At 37.3% G+C, this 16823-nt stretch overlaps 1 protein-coding gene across 3 annotated transcripts in view; it reads right to left on the reverse strand.

The window, feature by feature from the left end:
• Nucleotides 1-16823, reverse strand: part of PMS1 (PMS1 homolog 1, mismatch repair system component) — a 110831-nt gene that overhangs the window by 73619 nt on the left and 20389 nt on the right. For all 3 annotated transcript variants that reach the window (XM_061432990.1, XM_061432999.1, XM_061433008.1), the window contains exon 4: nucleotides 14616-14718. In XM_061432990.1, the coding sequence (XP_061288974.1) occupies nucleotides 14616-14718 (103 nt within the window). The remainder of the gene's footprint in view (nucleotides 1-14615; nucleotides 14719-16823) is intronic.

Genomic DNA, 16823 nt, shown 5'->3' on the forward strand with positions numbered 1-16823 from the left:
TGTCGTCCCCTTCTCCTCCTATCCCCAATCCCTCCCAGCATCAGAGTCTTTTCCAATGAGTCAACTCTTCGCATGAGGTGGCCAAAGTACTGGAGTTTCAGCTTTAGCATCATTCCTTCCAAAGAACACCCAGGGCTGATCTCCTTCAGAATGGACTGGTTGGATCTCTTTGCAGTTCAAGGGACTCTCAAGAGTCTTCTCCAACACCACAGTTCAAAAGCATCAATTCTTTGGTGCTCAGCTGTCTTCACAGTCCAACTCTCACATCCGTACATGACCACAGGAAAAACCATAGCCCTGACTAGACAGACCTTTGTTGGCAATGTAATGTCTCTGCTTTTCAATATGCTATCTAGGTTGGTCGTAACTTTTCTTCCAAGGAGTAAGCATCTTTTAATTTCATGGCTGCAGTTACCATCTGCAGTGATTTTGGAGCACCAAAAAAATAAAGTCTGACACTGTTTCCACTGTTTCCCCATCTATTTCCCATGAAGTGGTGGGACCGGATTCCATCTTCGTTTTCTGAATGTTGAGCTTTAAGCCAACTTTTTCACTCTCCTCTTTCACTTTCATCAAGAGGCTTTTGAGTTCCTCTTCACTTTCTGCCATAAGGGTGGTGTCATCTGCGTATCTGAGGTTATTGATATTTCTCCCGGCAATCTTGATTCCAGCTTGTGCTGCCTCCAGCCCAGCATTTCTCATGATGTACTCTGCATATAAATTAAATAAGCAGGGTGACAATATACAGCCTTGATGTACTCCTTTCCCTATTTGGAACCAGTCTGTTGTTCCATGTCAAGTTCTAACTGTTGCTTCCTGACCTGCATATAGGTTTCTCAAGAGGCAGGTCAGGTGTTCTGGTATTCCCATCTCTTTCAGAATTTTCCACAGTTTATTGTGATCCACACAGTCAAAGGCTTTGGCATAGTCAATAAAGCAGAAATAGATGTTTTTCTGGTACTCTGTTGCTTTTTCAATGATCCAGCAGATGTTGGCAATTTGATCTGTGGTTCCTCTGCCTTTTCTAAAATCAGCTTGAACACGTATATCCTTAGAAAACCATAATTGAAAAAGATACATGTACCCCAACGTACACTGCAGCACTATTTACAACAGCCAGGACATGGAAGCAATAAATAAGCTGTGGTGCATATATACAATGGAATATTATTTTCAGACATAAAAAGGAATGAATCTGAGTCAGTTCTAGTAAGGCAGATGAACCTACAGCAGGTTATACAGAGTGAAGTAAGTCAGAAAGAGAAAAACAAATACTGTATATTAACACATATATATGAAACCTATAAAAATGGTAGTAATGAACCTATTTGCAGGGCAGGAATAGAGACTCAGACATAGAAACAGACTTCTGGACACAACGGAGGAAAGAAAATGTCGGATAAATTGAGAGAGTAGCCTTGAAATATATACATTACCATACGTAAAACAGATAGCTAATGGGAAGTTGCTATATAACACAGGGAGCTCAACCTGGTGCTCTGTGACAACCTAGACAGATAAGATAGGGTAGCAGGTAGGAGGGAAGTTCAAGAAGGAAGGGACATATGTATGCCTATGGCTGATTCATGTCGGTGCATGACAGAAAACAACATCACACTGTAAAGCAACTATCCTCCAATAAAAAGTAAATAAAATTTTAAAAATGCCTAGGAATAAACTTAACCAATGAGGTGAAAGATCTATATTCTAAAACTATTAATACAAAACAGTGAAGGAAGTTAAAGGTACAAAGAAATGGAAAGATATATTGTATCCACGGCTTGAAAAAATAGTATTGTTAAAATGTACATCCTACCCAAAGCAATCTACACACTTTAATGCCATTTCTGTCAAAATAGCCCATGACATTTTTCACAGAACTACTACAACTAATCCTAGAATTGATATGAAACCATGAAAGCTCCTAAAGGATCAAAGCAATCTTGAGAAAAAAGAACAAAGCTGGAGGTATCATACTCTCTGACTTCAGACTGTACTACAAATCTTCAGTAATAGTATGTATGGTACTGACACGAAACAGTATGTATAATTGTTGTCTAGTCACTGAGACATGTCTTTTACAACCCCATAAGGCTGTAGCCCACCAGGCTCCTCAGTCCATGGGATATCCCAGGCAATAACACTCCGGGTTGCCATTTCCTTCTCTAGGGGATCTTCCCAACCCAGGGACTGAAACCACGTCTTCTGCATTGGCAGGCAGATTCTTTACCACTGAGACGTCAGGGAAGCACATGTATGTACAGTACTGGCACAAAAAAACAGGTGCATATCAGTTAAACAGAATAGAACCCATAAATAAATTCAGATAGTTATGGCCAATTAATGACAAAGAAGGCAAGAATATGCAATGGGGAAAGGACAGTCTCTTCAGTAAGTGGTACTGAGAAAGCTGAACAGCTACATGTAAAAGAATGAAATTAGAGCATTTTCTCACACCATTTACAAAAATAACCTCAAATGGATTAAAGATCTAAATATAAGACTGGAAACCGCAAAACATCTAGAAATTATGGGCCTAACACTCTAAGATAAATCATAGCAATATTTTTTTTAGAGTATCTAAGGCAAAGGAAATAAAAGCAAAAATAAACAAATGAGACTTAAAATATTTTGCAAGGCAAAGGAAATCATTAATAGAACAAAATGGGAGAAAAATAGGAGAAAATATCTGAAATAATAACAATAATAAGGGATTAATATCAAAAATACAGAAACAGCTCACACAACTGAATATCAAAAACAACTCACCTGGTTAAAAAGTGAGCCAGAGACCCAAATAGACATTTTCTCAAAGAAAATATACAGATGGCTATGAGGCACATGAAAAGATGCTCAACTGTTCTTAATCATTAGAGAAATGCAAATGAAAACACGAGTTATCAACTTAAGAATGGCTATCATATGACTGCAAACAACAAACTGGCGAGGATGTGAAGAGATGTGAAATCTAACACACTGTTGGCAGAAATGTCAACTGGTGCCGCCAACTGACTATGGAAATACACTATGACAATACACTACGGAAAACAGTACAGAAATTCATCAGCTAAAACTAGAACTGCATTATGATCCTGCAATTTCACTCCTGAGTATATATCTGAAAGAAAAAGATAACACTAAGTCTAAAAGATATATGCACCCCCCAATAATCACAGCAGCGTTATTTACAATTGCCAAAATACGGAAGCAACCTAAGCATCCAACCACAGATGTATGTATAAAAAAGATGTGAAGTGAAAGTCGCTTAACCGTGTCTGACTCTTTGGGACCCCATAGACTATACAGTCCATGGAATTCTCTATGCCAGAATACTGGAGTGGGTAGCCATTCCCTTCTGCAGGGGATCTCCCCAACCCAGGGATTGAACCCAGGTCTCCCACATTGCAGGCAGATTCTTTACAAGCTGAGCCACAAGGGAAGCCCATAAAAAAGATGTAGTGTATATATATAACAGAATACTACTCAGCCACAAAAAAGAATGAAATTCTGCCATTTGCAACAACATGTATGGACCTAGAGGGTACTAGGTTTAGTGAAATAAACCAGAGAAAGACAAATATTGTATGATTTCACGTATATGTTGAATCTAAAACACAACGAATGAATACAATAAAGAAAGATTCACAGATGTAGAACAAAATATCGGTTACTAACTGGGTGAGGGGCAAGATAGGAGTAGAGGAATAAGAGTTACAAGCTGCTTTGTATAAAAGAAATAAACTACAAGAATATATTGTACAGCACTGGGAATGTAATCAGTATTTTTTATAATAACTTGAAATGAAGTATAATCTATAAAATCATTTAATCACTACACTGTACATCTGAAACTATTATAAATCAACAATATTTCAATAAAAAAAGGAAAAACTCGAATAAAGGTATAAAAATCATACCAGTTAAACATCAAGTTAATAATTAGCTTTTGTTGGGAAAAAACCCATGAAATTAGTACTAGATGCTTTTTCAGGGCCATATACCTTAAGTTACTATTTTTTCAAATACTAAGCAACTTCAACGACCAGTCACCAGCTAATCCAGATTTAATGAGTCAATCTCCTCCTGTCATTCTAATGAATGTACAGTAGGGCTGAGATACAGAGCACTGAAAAGCCAAAGAGTCAATGTAGTAGACGGTTTCTCAAACTTGGCACTGCTGACGTTTATTGTGGGGGCTGTCCAGTGCATTTCAAGACGTGTACCAGGATCCCCGGCCTCTACCTACTAGATGCAGCCAGCAGCCAACCCAGTGTGACTATCAAAAATGCCTCCAGACACTGTCATATGTTCCTGGGGAGGTGAGGAGGGGACCATCATTGGCTGAGAATCAGTGATTCAGTATACAGCAACTAGCATTAAAAATAAAAAAATACTAAAATACAAATAGACTAAATGATAACAAAGTACATCACCCATAATAAGTATATATTTTGTTTTGATTGGATTTGTATAAACTAGGTTGCTATGTAAAATGTACTTCTTACTGTGAATCAGAATCAAAACACCTGAAAGTTGCTGCAAAGGTGCAGCAACCGACCTAATGTGACCTACTTCTCATGCTATGCAATGCTAAGTCACTTCAGTCGTGTCCGACTCTGTGCGACCCCATAGACGGCAGCCCACCAGGCCTGCCCGTCCCTGGGATTCTCCAGGCAAGAACACTGGAGTGGGTTGCCATTTCCTTCTCCAATGCAAGAAAGTGAAAAGTGAAAGTGAAGTCGATCAGTCGTGTCCGACTCTTAGCGACCCCATGGATTGCAGCCTAACAGGCTCCTCCGTCCATGGATTTTCCAGCCAAGAGTACTGCAGTGGGGTGCCATTGCCTTCTCCGACCTACTTCTCATAACAAATGGCAAAAACACAAATGGCAATCATGAAGGAAATATAAGACTTAGAAAGCCTAGCTTAAAATCAGGAATTCCAGGAAAAGGAAAAGAAACAAATGCAGATGTATTTAAATAAATAACAGAAGAAATTTTTCTTGAGTTAAAGGTTTGAGTGCAGATTTCAAGAGCTTAAAACCATTACAAATAGGAATTTAAAAAATCTAAAAGACACCACATTCCACTGGAGGTCCTAAATTTTAAGGAGAATGAAAAACTTAACAAAAACTTCAGAAAGAACAAGTTCTTTATTAGGAAAGAATAACATTAAGTTTGCTATCTATAATACTAGAAGACAGACAATCTCAAACTACTGAGGGGTAAATAAGAAATGTATACCCACTCAAGATAAATATGATATGCATAATGGGCAAAACATAGACTGTTCTGTACCTGCAGAGATCTGAAAGTATATTACCCAAGTATATTTGATGAAAACAGTGGAGGATAAACACTAACCAAATGGCAATTACATAAAAGCCAAAGAATTACATGATAAGAGAAGAAAAAAACTTTATGAGCAAAAAATCATCAGACAGAAGATGGCAATGTGGCTGCCATTTGAAATATAACTGTTAAATAAACACTAATAAACATTCTTAAAATGTAAGCAATACAACATAGGGGAAATCCTAACTATAGCTTGGAACTCAATGTTTTAAAAGAAAAAACTCTTAATGATACTGGGTAAAAACTGGAGAAAAGGGTTAGGAATAAAAAAGATAAAAGCTTACATGATCTTATTTAACTTTCACTATGGAAGGCAATGGCACCCCACTCCAGCGCTCTTGCCTGGAGAATCCCATGGATGGAGGAGCCTGGTGGGCTGCAGTCTATGGGGTCGCAACTGAGCGACTTCACTTTCACTTTTCACTTTCATGCATTGGAGAAGGAAATGGCAACCTACTCCAGTGTTCTTGCCTGGAGAATCCCAGGGACGGGGCGGCCTGCCGTCTATGGGGTCCCACGGAGTCGGACTCAACTGAAACAACTTAGCAGCATGGCTATCTCCTTTCCTCCAAATGTCCTTCCTTCCATTACTTCAGCACATCAGACTTCTTTCCACCTCAAGGCTTGTGGACATGTGTTCTTTCCCCTACCCTTTGCATTGCTAACTCCTTTATCAAGCTTCAGATCTCAATCTAAGTAACACCCCTTAGAGAATCCACTCCTAAATGCCCTATCAAAGGTTGCTGCTCCCGAAGTTCAATCATGTTTTCTCTCTTCCTAGAGATTATCAATATTTGAAAAAACATGTGTCTGCCTCTTCTTTTAGAATACAAATAGCATGAGAACAAGTTAGGGTTAGGGTCTGCCACGTTTGTCATTATTTCTCTAGCAATTCAAACACTGAATTGCTAAATAAATAAACAAAATTTATTTAAAAATTTTGAATGAACAACAAACGAATGCATGAATGAATGAATGCACTGAAGAAAGAAAATAAACAAGGTAGTAAGAATAAACTTTGTATTTGTTTAAATTGTTTCTGCAGTTAAAGAATTACACATGGTATTTTTATAGTTTTTGAAAGGGAATTTACTAAAAGAAAAAATAATAATAAAAAAACAAGGTTAAGAGAAAAAGATCTTTGTGGAATAGGACCAAAGAAAATCCGTATTTCTACTTGGCTCACACTTGATGTTCTTCTGCTTTTCTCTTGATCAGGTGCATCATTTGCATATCACAGTCAGTCTCCCTTATCAGTGGGTTCCACATCTGTAGATTCAACCAACTACTGAGCCGAAATAGTTGGGAAAAAAATTTCATAAAGTTCCAAAAAGTGAAACTTGAATTTTCTGCAACCAATGGCAACTATTTACATAGCTTTTACACTGTATTAGGTATTACAATTTAGAGATGATTTAAAATGTATGGGAGGATGCGTGTAGGTTATATGCCAACGACTACACCATTTTACATAAGAGACTTGAGCATCTGACAATTTTGGTATCTGTAAGGTGCCCTGTAACCAACCCTCTGTGAATACTGAGGGATGACTGTACAAACACTTTGAAGTGGGGTTTTCTTTTTTGGCCTCCCTCCAGGGTATTTTCTTGGCCTAAATCCAAGTCACTTTCACACACAGAACAGAAGTCCTTGGAACACCACAGCACTACTCACTAGTAACACTGTGGTGCTGCTATTCCCTGCCTTACGGAAGTAAAAATACCACTGCTAAATTCCTAGGTAAAGCTGACGGAGAATAAGGCGTGCACGCACCCAGCAATCAGAAAAGGTAGGCACTCTGTCTCCATTGCTAAAGAGAGGTCACACACTCACACCAAAATTCGCCTCACACCGTATTCTGAGACCTCTTATGCCTCCTCATCTCACTCTGCGTTCTCCCTAGATACTTCCTCCACTCCCACAGCTTTAAATGCCACTCATATGCCAATAATTCCTTTCAGCAAAGCTGTAAGAAATACACTTTTATGACCCTCTAAAAAATAAAAAAACAATATGCCAATTAAACTATGCTACAATACCCAAATAACCATCCCAGGCAACAGAACTAGTCACACCAGCCTTTCATTGCTCTGAAATTTCTTTTAAAGAGCCTGACAGATAAGGCAATTTCCTCGGGTGTATTGAATTTCAATGCTGGGCCTGTGATGGCAATCCCTTTCTATTTAACACAGCTTTTTCACTTGTGGCTATTTTCCCTTTTTAGGTCTCATAAAACACTTGTTTTGGAGGAAAATGTAAAATTGTTGTTTATCCCTGCTATCAATACACAAATTACAAACAATACACACAACTGCTTATCCAAAAGGGATTCAGTTCAGTTCAGTTCAGTTGCTCAGTCGTGTCCAACTCTTTGCGACCCCATGAACCACAGCACGCCAGGGCTCCCTGTCCGTCACCAACTCCTGGAGTTCACCCAGACTCATTTCCATCAAGTTGGTGATGCCATCCAACCATCTCATCCTCTGTCGTCCCCTTCTCCTCCTGCCGTCAATCTTTCCCAGCATCAGGGTCTTTTCAAATGAGTCAGCTCTTCTCATCAGGTAGCCAAAGTACTGGAGTTTCAACTTCAGCATCAGTCCTTCCAATGAACACTCAGGACTGATCTCCTTTAGGATGGACTGGTTGGATCTCCTCACAGTCCAAGGGACTCTCAAGAGTATTCTCCAACACCACAGTTCAAAAACATCAATTCTTTGGCGCTCAGCTTTCTTTATAGTCCAACTGTCACATCCATATATGACTACTGGAAAAACCATAGCCTTGACTAGACGGACCTTTGTTGACAAAGTAATTAGGGAGGCCATTAATTATAAGCCACAACCTGTTTTCTGAGATGTCAAAATGTGCATCTTATAAATAAGATATACATGTCTGAGACCTACAATACTCAACTTATATATAGGTACTTATTCAAAATTATTACCTGGATACAAAATTACTACAAAGATACTTCAAATCACCATGCCTAGATCTTTCTCCTGGAGTCTGATACTACATTTATCCTCCCGTTCTCATATAACATTGACATCAAACAGTTTCCAAAAACAGGTACTCTATATTGAACTGACTCTTTCCCCCATCTCTTACTACCAATATTGCCTAAGTCACCTAGGCCTAGCCATTCTATGCCCAAAAGATCTCTCAAATTTATGTCATGTCCTTTCCTTCTCCTCAAACCTTAGTTCAAGATAACATCTCTTACAGTAAGACATAAATTATGGTAGGAGTTATAATGTCCTGCTGGTTTATTTTGTAAATGGCATGATATCCATCCTCTACCTAAAAAGTTTCAGTGGCCCAACACTGGTTGCAAGAAGGGGTAAAAACTCCTCACCATAACATAACATAACCTAATATCCAAGCTACCATTTTCTAACTTCATCTCCTGCATCCACTGTCTCCAAACATTCTCACAGAACTCTGCTATGTCATTCTTAGTACACCAGTTTAATCTACCTTATTGGTTTTTCAGCTTTACTTATTGTATTATTTTTATTTTTTTAATTTTATTTTATTTTTAAACTTTACAATATTGTATTGGTTTTGCCAAATATCGAAATGAATCTGCCACAGGTATACATGTGTTTCCCATCCTGAACCCTCCTCCCTCCTCCCTCCCCATACCATCCCTCTGGGTCGTCCCAGTGCGCCAGCCCCAAGCATCCAGTATCGTGCACCGAACCTGGACTGGCGTCTCGTTCCATATATGATATTATACGTATTTCAATGCCATTCTCCCAAATCATCCCACCCTCTCCCACAGAGTCCAAAAGACTGTTCTATACATCAGTGTCTCTTTTGCTGTCTCGTATACAGGGTTATTGTTACCATCTTTCTAAATTCCATATATATGAGTTAGTATACTGTATTGGTGTTTTTCTTTCTGGCTTACTTCACTCTGTATAATAGGCTCCAGTTTCATCCACCTCATTAGAACTGATTCAAATGTATTCTTTTTAATGGCTGAGTAATATTCCATTGTGTATATGTACCACAGCTTTCTTATCCATTCATCTGCTGATGGACATCTAGGTTGCTTCCATGTCCTGGCTATTATAAACAGTGCTGCAATGAACATTGGGGTACGTGTGTCTCTTTCAATTCTGGTTTCCCCAGTGTGTATGCCCAGCAGTGGGATTGCTGGATCATAAGGCAGTTCTCTTTCCAGTTTTTTAAGGAATCTCCACACTGTTCTCCACAGTGGCTGTACTAGTTTGCATTCCCACCAACAGTGTTAAGAGGGTTCCCTTTTCTCCACACCCTCTCCAGCATTTATTGCTTGTAGACTTTTGGATTGCAGCCATTCTGACTGGCGTGAAATGGTACCTCATAGTGGTTTTGATTTGCATTTCTCTGATAATGAGTGGTGTTGAGCATCTTTTCATGTGTTTGTTAGCCATCTGTATGTCTTCTCTGGAGAAATGTCTTTTTAAGTTCTAGAATTTTCATTAGGTTCTTCCTTAGAATTCTATTTCTCTGCTCAAATTTTCCACCGTCTTATCAATTTTGACTATCTTTTTCTCTAAATCCTTTAACATGAAAGTTCTTGTTTCCTAATTCAAACATATGCAAGTTTGTTTATATCAACTACTTTTTCTCTTGACTATGAATCCATTTTCCTTTTTTCAAGTCTCTCAATATTTTTATTTTTACGAGACATGATGCATAAAGGAACAATAGATACTGAAATAGATATTTTTCCCCAGTGAAGGTAAATTCATTTTCTCTGTCAAACAGCTACAGTGAAGAGTAGCTCTCTTCAATACAAAAGGAGTTCATTTGGGTTGGAGCTGAGTAGCCCTTTAGTTCCAGTTCACTTCTGGTTTCAAATGTCTTGAAGATGGAATCAGGTGTCTTCCTATGGCAAGGCTTTGGGATTTAAACACTGTAAGACTTTAAGATACTTCTCTCTTTGCTGCTAAGTCACTTCAGTCATGTCCAACTCTGTGTGACCCCACAGACGGCAGCCCACCAGGCTCCCCTGTCCCTGGGATTCTCCAGGCAAGAACACTGGAGTGGCTTGCCATTTCCTTCTCCAATGCATGAAAAGTGAAAAGTGAAAGTGAAGTTGCTCAGACATGTCTGACTCTTAGTGACCCCATGGACTTCAGCCTACCAGGCTCCTCCATCCATGGGATTTTCCAGGCAAGAGTACTGGAGTGGGGTGCCATTGCCTTCTCCTCTCTCTAGCTCAGTCCTAACTTTCTTCATCACTGCTTACTCAGCAAGAGTCCTGATAAGATTTGGCTTCTCAGGTGAACCAGTATTTGAGGATCAATCCTATCCTCCAATCTGTCGTCAGCTCGTATGCAACTAATAAAGTTCAGCTGGTTTCTCTTAGGGCCATAAACAATCCCATATAGCAGGCTTGCTCCATTGCCTGCCTACGCCTCCAGGCTCAGTTAATGCTCTCAGGGACACAAGCAGCCACCAGTCTCTTTGTGCCTAAGTGTGTCTAGGAAGGCACAAAGGTGCATCTTGAACTTGGTTCATTTAACTTCTTTGTGACACAGTTTTCCAATGAATTTTAAAAAATACAACTTTTTAAATCATGTGCTTCCCCCTGTCATTACACAGAGAGCAGTCGTCTCCTGACATCTTCTACATCCATTCTTCTCTTATTGAAAAGTTATATTCCCTCCTTTTCTTACCATCTTCAAACTGAAATATTGTTTTCTGAAAAATTTGCTTTCCGTCCTCTAGATAGCTGTCATTACCTCTTTACTCATCTGTATTCTCCACTAGTCTGTGAATTCTGTTCACTCACCCGTGGTCTCCACTAGCCTGTACAAATATAATGACGTATACTGTAGCTGTGGACAGACAGTGGTAAGGAAGGTAGGCAGAAATCAGAGCAAATATATGTTTATGAAATGAAAAAGATGTATGTTGGCTTTTAAATATATGTTATGCATTGAAGACCACACTGTACCTAATCCGTACATTAACTGATGGTTTATTGCTTCACCAGCTAAAAACATTTTCTCTCAACAAATTGAGAATTACCAATAAGCCAAGAATTATACACATATATTTGAACAAAACTTCATGATGGAAAACTTTGCTGATTCCAAATGAAATGTATATCCTTAAAAAAATACCAAGCAATATTGGCCAATAGGGAGGAGGCCCTAGTATACTATCATATTTTACAAGAGAACTGCTCAGCTCTCTAACTTTAGCACATTCTATAAACACCAGAATTAAACTGCAGTCCTGTAATATGCTCCCTGTTATATTTTTAAATGACCCTATGTTATGCCATAAGGCAGCTATTTATATTCCTAATGTAAAGAGGTATGGTTGCTTGAATATATCAATGTTTTCTTATTCAATGAATAAAGTTCTATTCTCAAGAAGAAAAAAAAAATTTTTCAATACATACACAATCACACATACCAAGCATTTACAAAGAACATGATGTTCTACTCTAAAAAAGGGGTAGGGAAAAGATATACCCTGATCAGAGTACTTTAAATATACTAATTTTGATATCTGAGAAATTCCTAAGGCAGAATTACTAAGAGGTGTTAAAACAATTTGTCTAGGATGGTAAATCAATTTAGAAAGCTTAATGCTGATTATCTAGGGTAAAGGAAATAGAATCGATGACAGAAAAAAGATATCAAAACAAGTCATTTAGTCAGAGTTCTTGGTAAAATAATTTAAAAGCTAGAAACTTATTTTTACATTTCTTGTTAATTTTTTAAATGTCTTAAAAAAGAAGTGAACAGAAGGTAAGGGCAATTTAAAATGATATTCCATTAAACACACAAATTATTTTAAATGATTAAATTAATCCATAAAATAAATACCTATATCTGGAAAAATCAGAACTGGGAACTCTAGTAAACAATTCTGAAACATTTAAAAATATGTTTTAAAGGGGTAATGAATTTTAAAATGCCTAAGAAAGATGTTGCTATGAGCTGTCCCTCCATCTACAGTTAGGTTATCTACAGGTATCACCATTCTATCAGATGATATGAGGAGTAACTGCTAAGCAAGGACATTCACACCACAGAAGAAATTAACCTGCAAGAACCCTAAATGCACAGGTATTAATTAGGATGGTTGTACTGTAGTTTTATCTTACACAGAAAATATTTAAATGGAAGCTGAATGACAGCTGGTGGTGAAATGTGAGTCTGTGATTTAATCACTCAGAAACTATCAGCACTAAGGCAATGTAAGTATAAAGGGCTTTCGAAAGTGCTTGTGGGTTTCTATAATACGCTTACCTGGAGCAACAACAAACTAGGGGTTTGATTTTGTGTTGTTTATCTAGGCAATTGGTGGGGGGAAGTGAGTTATGAAAGACACTAACTACCTTCACAACCACTGACCTTCTAAGTAAGTAGTTTCTTAAGATAAGAGGAATATGCTAAGAAAATAAGGTTCACTTACTGACTGGAGAAATTTCTTAATATGCCTACATGGTCTCACTAAAAGTACAGAAGGCTTAGGTCACCAAGAAAAAAAATGAATCAGCAAATGGGCAAAGATCAGAAGGATTCCATATTTAAGGACTGTTATTTCATAGTTCCCATGGAAATGAATATAGAAAAGCATGAGAAGTATGAGTGATGCAGAGGCACTGGCCATCCAGATTAGACTGGCTACTACTAAGATAAAAATAAATACATTTAAGTTTTATAAGGTGACTAGATTACTTCAAAGTCCTCCACAGGATAGCCACTCAAATATCTCCTAGTGGTTTAACTTGAACTCCTAAGAACTGGGGTAAGAGCATTTCTGGATAGGGACCATATTAAAAAATGCCTTGTCTTTGTCTTTATTTTCAGCACATAAAAAAGAAAAGAATCACAATCTATTACTTTTAATTAAAGCATGCACAATATAATACATCAAATTAAACTGCTATTAGACTTGAGCTCATTTTTATTTACCAAATAAATGAGGGGGAAAAGTGTGTTTTCTTAAGGGTTCATATTAACTCTTTCCTTTATGTAGATGAAAAAATATTAATTTTTAATGATCAAAAGTATAAATGAAGATTTATAAAATAAGAGAAAGAATGAGAAAATTTGGTATCAGTGTTATGATACAAGAAAATAAATTTCAATGAAGAAAGAAATCATTTGAAAAAATACATCCAATAATTTAACATTAAAATTGGAGGGAAGAAACCACAGAAAAAAATACAGTGCTTTGATAAATTACAATGAGGGACCAAAAACTTAAAAATGAATTTACAACACAAATCAGAAGGACAACTAACAAAATACTCTACAACACAAGTCCTTTTTCGGATCTCATAATTCTTTTGGGAATGACTCTAAACAGGCCATATCTTTAATATTCTCTCAACTTTATACATCCCATTACCAGAATTTAATAGCAAAAGATTAAAGTAGATATGTGAAACTCACACCTGAAGAGAGATTTTTCTCTAGATGTAAATAGGTAGCTGTTCAGTCCTTAAGTCATGTCTTACTCTTTTGCAAACCCATGGTCTGTAGCCCGCCAGGCTCCTCTGTCCATGGGATTTCCAGGCAAGAATAGTGGGAGTGGGCTGCCATTTCCTCCTCCAGGGGAACTTTTCGAACCAGGGATTAAATCATGTTTTCTCCATTGGCAGGTGGATTCTTTAGGGGAGGGACTTAAAAAGATGTCAATTAAAATGTACTAACATTGTGTAAGTGTATAAAATACTAAAGAACTAAACTACAAATAGCAAGTATAATGTATCTATTTGCTTCAAATAATATGTGAAACATGAGCAATGAGTTGATAATTACTGAAACCGAGAGATGGGTACTTATTCCTTTTGTACATATATTTGAAGTTTTCCATAAAAAAATATTTTAAATTATTTATTTAATAATATCTTGCTTAGTATGGTTAACTGCCATACATTACTAAATCAATAATGTTTACTGCCATGGATTACTAAATCAATAATATTTTAGTCATTTCAAAAAATATATTATCCTTCATATAAAGAAGACACTAATGACCAAGTAAAACAACTGCTCTGACAATTTTTATAGAATAACCAATTCATGTTGTTGCTCAAAGTCTTTCACACAGTTCCTCTTGAGAACTCTATGTATTTTAAAAAGTCAGCAGCTAGAGTAAGGCTAAATGTTCAATTAGAAGTTAACCAGACTTTATGAGAATCAAACACAAAGCAATACCTTTGAATTTAAAGAGAAAACAATTTTTTTAAAAAAATAAGAAAGAAAGGCAAAGAATGCTACAAAGCTTCTGTCTTACCTTGACCAAGATGTGAAGGTTTTTGAGAAATTATGTGACCACCACCATCTAAAACATACTGGGTACTAAAGTTATCAGCAGCTGTCTTTGTTGTAATTGAAACCTAGAATAAGAAAAACTCAAATAAAATTATGATTTTATATACTGCAGTGGGCTCATTATAAAATGAGGTTTAAAATAATAAACGTATATTCTCTCAACTGAAAAAAGTTTGACTTAGTAAGTTCTTACAACCACTTCTTTTTGAAATATTCCATAGTGATACACTAATAAACAATAGGCTAGCTTACATTTTTCATGTTGCAAATTACTGATTTTTATTCCAAATATATTACCTTAAAACATACACACACATCAGTAAACTTGAATGGCTATTTGTACTGTATGTATTAAATGACTTAACATCTGTAAAATCAAATACTTCAATTGCATTAGGGAAGCTTGCTTTTCAACAGACAATTCCCACAAAGTTGCTGGCAAAGTGAAAAATTCTTTTGTAAAGTGACCATTCACTCCTTCCTTTATGCTGAGTATAAAATTGCACTTCTGTATTTCAAGTTAATGGTTCAAAAGAATAAAAATCAATTAATCAAACATATATGTTGATTTATCAGCAATATTTCTTAAACCCAAACTTTAAACTCACTGTTTAAATGGAAACATTTTATTATTTAAAAAACTAGAATTAAAACATATAAAAAAGGATTCCATTTAGCATGAAAATATTTCCTAAGATATTACAGTCATAGAAATACAAATTTAAGAATGTCTGAACTCTTCTGAGCCATCCTCACCCTCAGCTTTCTACTTACCAACTTTTGTGAGATTACTAGAAGAACACATGCTATAACAATGGTAAAACATTCCATTATGAGAAAACACCATAGTTGGTGAGTGGGAATGCTGGCAAAAAAGCAGGGTGGATTCAAAAAAGCCTTCTCACATTTTGAGTGAGCAATGACCACCCAAAATTGGGAGCAATCTTTCTCAGTCATCCTTGGACTAAGCAGAGCTGACTATCTTAAAATACATCTATATAATTTAGAAAGAAGCCATAAAGATTCAGCACCACTACTGGAATTCATCTAGGTCCAGTTGGGTCTACATGTGATGATTCTGTCACCAAGTCCTAACCATGCCCTGATTTATGGTAGGCCAGATGGCTCTGTGGAACATGTGGGTACCACGAAGGCAACACCAGTCACCACGAATATATATATGTGTGTGTGTGTGTGTGTGTGTATATATATATATATATATGGCATATAAATATATTTTTATATATATTCAATATCAATATATATTTATATGGCATATAAATATATGGCTTCTCCAGCTCACAGTACTAGCATACTAGCAGAGTCTGTTAGATTTTCTCCAAGGGTGATGTCCATAAAATCATTATTAGAGGCTCATTGCTGCAGGCTGCTATTTCTGTCATAAATGTTCCCCCACCCCCGCAAAAGTTGTACCTGAGGACTTCCCTGGGGGTCAAGTGGTTAGGAATTCACCTGCCAATGCAGGGGATACAGGGTTTGATCCCTGGTCCAGGAAGATTCCACATGCTGTGGGGCAACTAAGACCGTGAAGCACAACTATGAGCCTGAGCTCTCAAGCCCGTGAGCTGCAGCTACTGAAGCCCATGCACCCCAGAGCTGGTGCTCTGCGACAACGGAAGCCACCACGATGAGAAAACTGAGCACTGCAAAAGAGAGGAGCACCCACTCGTCACGACTAGAGAAAGCCTGTTCACAGCCAGGAAGACCCAGTGCAGTCAAAAATTAAAAACAGATAAATAAAATAAACAACAACAATCTTGCTACCAAAAAAAAGTTGTACCTGAAACAAAGTTGTGAGCCTCTGTATACTCTCCAGTGATTCTTCTATTTCCAATAATACACTTCATGGTTCAAAAGTTGTATTTTTAAAAAGTTTTCCTGATAACCAATCTCAATCTTCCCAGCTGCATCCCAACTCTAAGTGTCTAATTGTGATTCCCTCTAGTGAAGTGAAGTCGCTCAGTCGTGTCCAACTCTTAGCGACCCCATGGACTACAGCCCGCAAGGCCCTCCGTCCATGGGATTTTCCAGGCAAGAGTACTGGAGTGGGGTGCCATTGCCTTCTCCAGATTCCCTCTAGTAAAGTTTGTTAAAAACAAAGAGTACAGAAATTCCTAGAGATTTTCTTTCCTATTTCTAATTTAATCAC

This window comes from Bos javanicus, chromosome 2 (assembly GCF_032452875.1).
Source record: "Bos javanicus breed banteng chromosome 2, ARS-OSU_banteng_1.0, whole genome shotgun sequence".
Lineage (NCBI taxonomy): Eukaryota > Metazoa > Chordata > Mammalia > Artiodactyla > Bovidae > Bos > Bos javanicus.